The sequence below is a fragment of the Octopus bimaculoides genome, chromosome 2 (assembly GCF_001194135.2).
Source record: "Octopus bimaculoides isolate UCB-OBI-ISO-001 chromosome 2, ASM119413v2, whole genome shotgun sequence".
Taxonomy (NCBI): Eukaryota; Metazoa; Mollusca; class Cephalopoda; order Octopoda; family Octopodidae; genus Octopus; species Octopus bimaculoides.
Window position 1 is genome coordinate 166,360,102 of NC_068982.1, and position 6,736 is coordinate 166,366,837.

A 6,736-nucleotide genomic window follows, 5' to 3' on the forward strand; every position below is an offset into this window, starting at 1 on the left:
GTGTGTGTTATCTTCATTCCCTGTGATTAGTTTCAGTTTCAACAACTGCATATTTTATTACATTGACTATACCCAATTATCCTTATACCTTCCAAATTACCTCTGTAACCAGCCCTAAAACTATTCTGTTCTAGCTCTTCGGACGATTGCGCGTCACATACACTCTCTCTCTCTCTCTCTCTCTATCTCTATCTCTCTATCTATCTATCTATCTATCTATCTCACACACACACACACACACAGGTACATCTGTTCTAATTGATAGAAAACTTGGTCAGGGTTTAATGATTGGCGTGTTTTGGTGTGGGAATTTCCTTCTGCTGGACATCTGCCATCCCCAATATCTCATTAGTTTCCTCATTTTGTTCCACTATACCAAGTTGATCGTAAACCATTTTACTAGAATTATTCAAAGATCAAACAACAGACGATCGAATCAATCTATTCGAAAATATACACCAAAACTGTTTATCATCTGCTTGTGTATATCCATCTTTATTCGCACTCTCGCATATACACATCTCCTGTTTCCTGTCATCATCACATACAGTTACACACATGGAGAGAAGGACGTGCATTAATTTGATGAAAGTACCAGATGACTAACCCTACCGTGATCAAATATATCCGTTCTTAGCTGATCTTCCCTACTGACGTTATTTTAGAAAAAAAAGTTTAGTTGCAGCATTTCAAATGCACTTACACATGAGTAAATTCAGTACAACTGAGAATTGAAAACTGTTAGACAGGAGTTTAGCATGTAGGCTACGATGTCCGTTGTGCATTGATCTATGTATCTGTCTGTTAGTCTCTCTTCACTCTTTTACTTGTTTCAGTCATTTGACTGTGGCCATGCTGGAGCACCGCCTTTAGTCGAGCAAATCAACCCCAGGACTTATTCGTTGTAAGCCTAGTACTTATTCTATCGGTCTCTTTTGCCGAACAGCTAAGTTACGGGGAGGTAAACACACCAGCATCGGTTGTCAAGCGATGTTGGGGGGACACACACAGAGACACACACACACATATAATATATATATATATATATATATATATATATATATATATATATATATACGACAGGCTTCTTTCAGTTTCCGTCTTCCATATCCACTCACAAGGCTTTGGTCGGCCCGATGTTATAGTAGAAGACACTTGCCCAAGGTGCCACGCAGTGAGACTGAACCCGGAACCATGTGGTTGGTAAGCAAGCTACTTACCACACAGCCACTCCTACACCTATACAGCCACTCCTTGGGTCAATCCAAAACTTTTGGCATGAAACTAGATAGAGAGGAAATCAGTCAGATAGACTCTCCTTGTAATTCAAGAAGTCAGCTTTGTCATATTCTGGTTCACACTGGTTCTGCCGAAAATTGTGATAAAGATATGCATGTTGGTGGAATAATCAGCAACTTACACACTAATACAGCTGGAATAGTCATAGTCGAAGTTATTATGCTTATATAAAAATTATATTTAGGACCTTGGAAGCAATTATGAACCTTAAATAACAACAACAATCTTCTTTTCAATCTTTCAGCTGGTTGGCAAGCGCCGAGAAAGCGATTATCTCGAAGATACCGGCAAAGAAGCACCCTGGACGACCTTGAAGAACTCATAGCACCTACCACCAGTTGCAGTAGCTACTGCACTGGTGGCGATGGAGTTAGCGAAATCCCAGAGGAGGAAGAAGTATTAGTGGATAATACTTTTCATTCAGAAGATGAAGACGACGAGAATGACAACCAATCAAGAATGATGGGGATCGAGTCTAGAGACCGGCAGTTTCTACAACGGGAGCTGCACAACATGAGAATGGAGTTGGAACAAGCCAGAGAAACAATCTGCAAGCTACAAGACAGGGAAAAGCAACTACGTGACAGGTATCGCTTCTTTATTGTATTCCACTTGTTTTTTGTTGTTTGAGCCCGAGTAAACCCTTTCGGAGCTACTTAGGATCAAAGCCATGATGATTCAGTCTTTTCGTTAGTAGTGCTTACCCTAGTCTAATTTAATGTGTCCCATTCTTAAGACAGGAGTCATTTGAGAGAAACCTGGGTGTTATTTCTAGCAGCTAAGGTGACCACATAAGCTCCCTCATTAGCTTGTCAGTCTCACTTTTATTGCTTAATGCTGCTTGCAGGGATTCTTAACTTTTACAAACATTATTGACTGTTTGCTGTCCTTAAGTCTTCAGCTTCCCCATGTAGCAGCAATGGCAAATCCTTTTCATTTTATTTTTTCTATTCTTTGTTCCATTATTTGACAACGTTTTTAAAGAATTTGTATTATGTATGTTTTGAAATAAAAAAAATAAGACTCATAATTCCTTAAACCATCAACATGAGTTTTAATCTGTTTTTGTTGATTACAGACAAAACACTTATTTCTACATAGCTTCATTTCCCCAAGCTATTAAGAATGTGTCAGGTCATCGATTAGGTAAAGTTTCCTGCGGTGGACTTAACGTTTTATTTAGTGAGCAGATTCATTCATCATTTGAAAGCAGAAGTGAAAGCACGTCATCAAAAACCACTCGAAGATTAAGGAACATTAACACACAGGCACAGACATGGCTGAGAGATTAAGCCTGTTTTGCAACCATGTGGTTTCAGGATTAGTCCTACTGTGTGGTATCTTGATTTGGTCAGTCTTGTTAGTGAACTTGATTGACAGGAACTGTGAGAGATCCATTGTATGCATGTATGTATGACATAGTGTTTGTGTTTCTCCTCCCATCACTTGACAAATAATATTGGGTTAGGTTTTTTTTTTTTTTATGTCATTGTAACTTAGCGGTTTGAAAAAAAAAGACTGGTAGAATAAGTAACCATACAAATCTCTGGTTACTGTCCATTGACAGAAACTTACAAAATAGTAAATATGAAATTGAGACACTGATCTAGATGATGACATCATGAATGTTTGATAGTTTGTATCTTATTGTTGGTACTTTATTTGATTCATATTCACTCAGTTCTTCTAAACATCAATAGACTCTGTTGTAAAAAACTGAGGAGGACATTGTACAATTAACAAGTTTACACTAGTTTACAGTATCGAATTCTAGTGCTCAGTGTGGAGTCTTGAGTTGTCAAGAGGAAACTATCCTGTATATCCTTCCTCAAGATTTCTTGAAATTAGCAGGATCCCTAACAAGCCAATCTTCCATCTACATTTTTTTTTTTTTTACAAGATTAAAAAGATTGGAAATTGAAGTATTTATAGGGGAGACAGTTTGCACTAAAGTGTAGTGATGTCATTTAAAATGTTTAAGGTCCACATTAATTTAGCAATTTCCAATGATGGGCAGTTCATCCCATTCAAGCAATATAAAAGAATGTGATTGTTGGCTGTACCTTTAACTACTTTCTCTGATTTTATTTTTCTTCTGAAGATTATCAGAACAAGTTCAGAAACAATTTACCATCACAAACAGCCATTTTGAAGATTTGTCTTTGAATGAAAAACGACCAACAGAACTTATCCGTCTCTATGGTAACCTTTATAGTGAAACAAGAGTGGAAGCTGCTGATGATCTTGATAGTATTCCAGAAATAGCCCAGTATGATAATCTCAAGACAAAGATTCTATTCTCTGTCGTTGTGGTAAGTGTTATGGTCCATACACTTGTGACTTTGTTACAAATATAGTTTAGATATTGTGTTAAGAAACTTTCAATGTAAGCACGGTTAGAATACTGTTGGATATTGTTATCTGTAGTTGTGTATAACTAAATTAATGATTAACGTATTCATATCAGAGTAATAATTATATCTTAAGCATTTATAACAAGCTTCCAGAACTTCCAAAATCAAATCTTTTCTGTATTACAGGCCTAAATTATACCTTAACCATACTTTTCTAACGTTATTAGACTTGAAACAATCCAAGGGAAGCTTCAGCAAGCTCTCAAATACTTCCTTAATAAGGGCTGTATTTCACACTTATGTAAGATTGCTTGATGGTCTGATGTTATTAGTGAAACGTTTCCTTAATAAAAGGAGTGAGGTTATGCTCTAACAGCTATTGTAATTATTGACAGATGTGTCTATGCTAGCCATTTAAGCACTTTGTGCTCTTGATAAACAATCTGTTCTGTTCATTCTTATTTGCCACTTACAACATTGTCCATCATGCTACATTCATTATTTCCTTGGTTTCCCTCTATCACAGCTATCATTAATCATCAGCCCCTCTTACCTCATTTCAAACCTGTCAACTATTTCTCTAAGCTTCATCAGCCAATAATTGAACAGAAATATTAATTCTTACTTCACCTTTCATCTACCTTGACCCACTCCATCCCTAGCTATTTATCAATCATTAATCCAATTTCTTTGAGGGTTCAAATCCTCATGGCTCAAGAATTACATTAAAATATTGACCACGTATTTGATGTTGCTGCAGTTACACACACCAACATTCTAGATTATGTCCTACCAAATGCTACCTCAGCTCACATAACATATTTGCCATGCTTTCTCTTGTTATCTCTACTGTCTCAGCTTTCTGGTACTCATTTTCTTGTTCATGTTATTATTGTTGCTTAGCCACAGATCAGCCAAGATTGAGCAGACTTTTGATTAAAAGCATTCTAAGAAAGGCCATCTCAGTTTTGTAGATATAGTTTATTTCAGACTGCATGTGTGTGTTCAACCTCATTTTTAGAGAGCAAAATGTGATTTGAGAAATTTTGCTGCTATTTCTAGCAGATAAGTGGCTATGTATAGGCTCCCTAGACGTTGACACACAGAAGATCATGCTGAACAACCACCACACCAACATAATCAAGTCTGTGGGAGTCTGCAATAATCATGAACATTGAACCTTTCTACTTAAACTATTTCATGAAAAGAAACGGCACCTTATCAACTAGTTTTGCTGCCATAACCCTTAATATTCAAATTAGATTCAGCGTTGTTTATACCTCCTAAAAAGTGTGTTTCAATATCTATTACCTCATTATTTTCAGTTGGCTTTTCGCTCAACACTCAACTCTTTGTTGGATTTAAAAAGTAAAGTCCGAGATTTACTTCGTATTCAAGTCAGTGACATTAACAACCAAAGTAATGACCTGCCATCTTTAACACTGGAAGCTGAGATTGATGATTACATAAAGAAGACTGTGGACCGTTATGACTGTTCAGCTAATTCTGAGGTAACTTCATGGTTATTTTACAATTTATTTCTATTCACTTTATTAGGATTTCCTGGCTTCTTGGGGGTTATAGGTAATCTCTTATCACAATTACATGTTAGCCTTCTACCTTTCCAGGCTATTTTTACTACAGTATATGACAGCTCCTGACCTACTAGAAATAACAGCCAACCATTTATTTCTCCCTATATATCTTCATCATTGTAATGTCCACTTTTCCATGCTTGCATGGGTCAGACAGAATTTGTTGAGGCAGATTTTCTATGGATGTATGCCCTTCTTGTTGCCAACCCTCATCTGTTTTCAAGCAAGATATTTCCCATAGTGAGAAATGGTTTTTCATGGAAGCCTAGAAACAAAGAACCTCACTTGTATGAGTGATGCTCATTTACAACCATTATGTGATATCTAAGACAAGGGTACACACACACACACACACACACACATATTTCTTATACAATAACATTGTTGACAGTAACTTCAAAGTTTCAACCAGCTAGGCCATTATTTATGATGGGCTTATTTTGGTTTCCATCTACCAAATCCACTCACAGGGTTTGGTTGGCCCAGGGCTATAGTAGAAGACACTTGCCCAAGGTGCCATGCAGTGGGACTGAATCCAAGACCACTTGATTGAAAAGCAAGCTTCTTCATTGCTCAGCCATGATGTCTGCAATCTGAGTTCAACTTCTTGCATAGTCAACTTTGTTTCTGATTTGGTAAAATGATTACCAAAAATATTCAGTTAACCAATTGTAGATTGGATTGTGCTCCAGTGGTTAACATGTATAGGTGGGCCTACGACAAGCATAAATAAGTTGGTGACATCATATTAAGACTTTCATCATGCAATAGATTAAAAACAACTGAATGGAAATAGAGACTTGGAAAACTAAACTACAATATCATGAGACTAATGTCAGCAGAAATGTATAATTACCCTATAAATCTATCAACCCTTTAACTTCAAAAGTAAATTTCATGATTATTGCAGTAATGCTGTTAAATATCTACAAAAAAAAAATAGAATTAGTATTTTCTGCAAGTCACATTGCCTCAAGCTTGACATAACTCAGCAAAAAATAATTTCAAACATGACATTCTTCAACAAAAGATAGATAGGTATAGAAAAAATGCTTCTGCTGTTAAGGGTAATGAAATTTTGAGTGAATATCTGATTTCTGCAATAAAAGGGTGAACATTTATATTTAATTCTATATACTATACACACGCACTAGCACGTGTGTGTGTGTATGTGTATCTATATACATTCATATGTACATACATGAATGACAGCTCTAACTTGACTGGAAGTAATTCCATTACATGATTGTTCTCTTAAACATTGGCAGCACAGATACAGCTTTTCAGTTCTGCTGGGGTCTTACACTTTTTTACAAGAGTAGCAATGATGGGTGTCTCGTACAATAGGTGTAACAATATTGTTTTAATGAGCCTTCATATGACATTTCACTCTACCTTCTGGCACGGTATTTTCTACATTCCCGGCAAGTAAAGATACCACACATATCATCATCATCATCATCGTTTAACGTCCGCTTTCCATGCTAG

General features: G+C 36.5%; 1 protein-coding gene across 1 annotated transcript in view; it reads left to right on the top strand.

The window, feature by feature from the left end:
• LOC106880697 (uncharacterized) overlaps positions 1-6,736 on the top strand; it is a 61,761-nt gene that overhangs the window by 54,352 nt on the left and 673 nt on the right. The window contains exons 3-5 of the mRNA XM_052965902.1: positions 1,544-1,886; positions 3,401-3,611; positions 4,979-5,164. Of these exons, the coding sequence (XP_052821862.1) occupies positions 1,544-1,886; positions 3,401-3,611; positions 4,979-5,164 (740 nt within the window). The remainder of the gene's footprint in view (positions 1-1,543; positions 1,887-3,400; positions 3,612-4,978; positions 5,165-6,736) is intronic.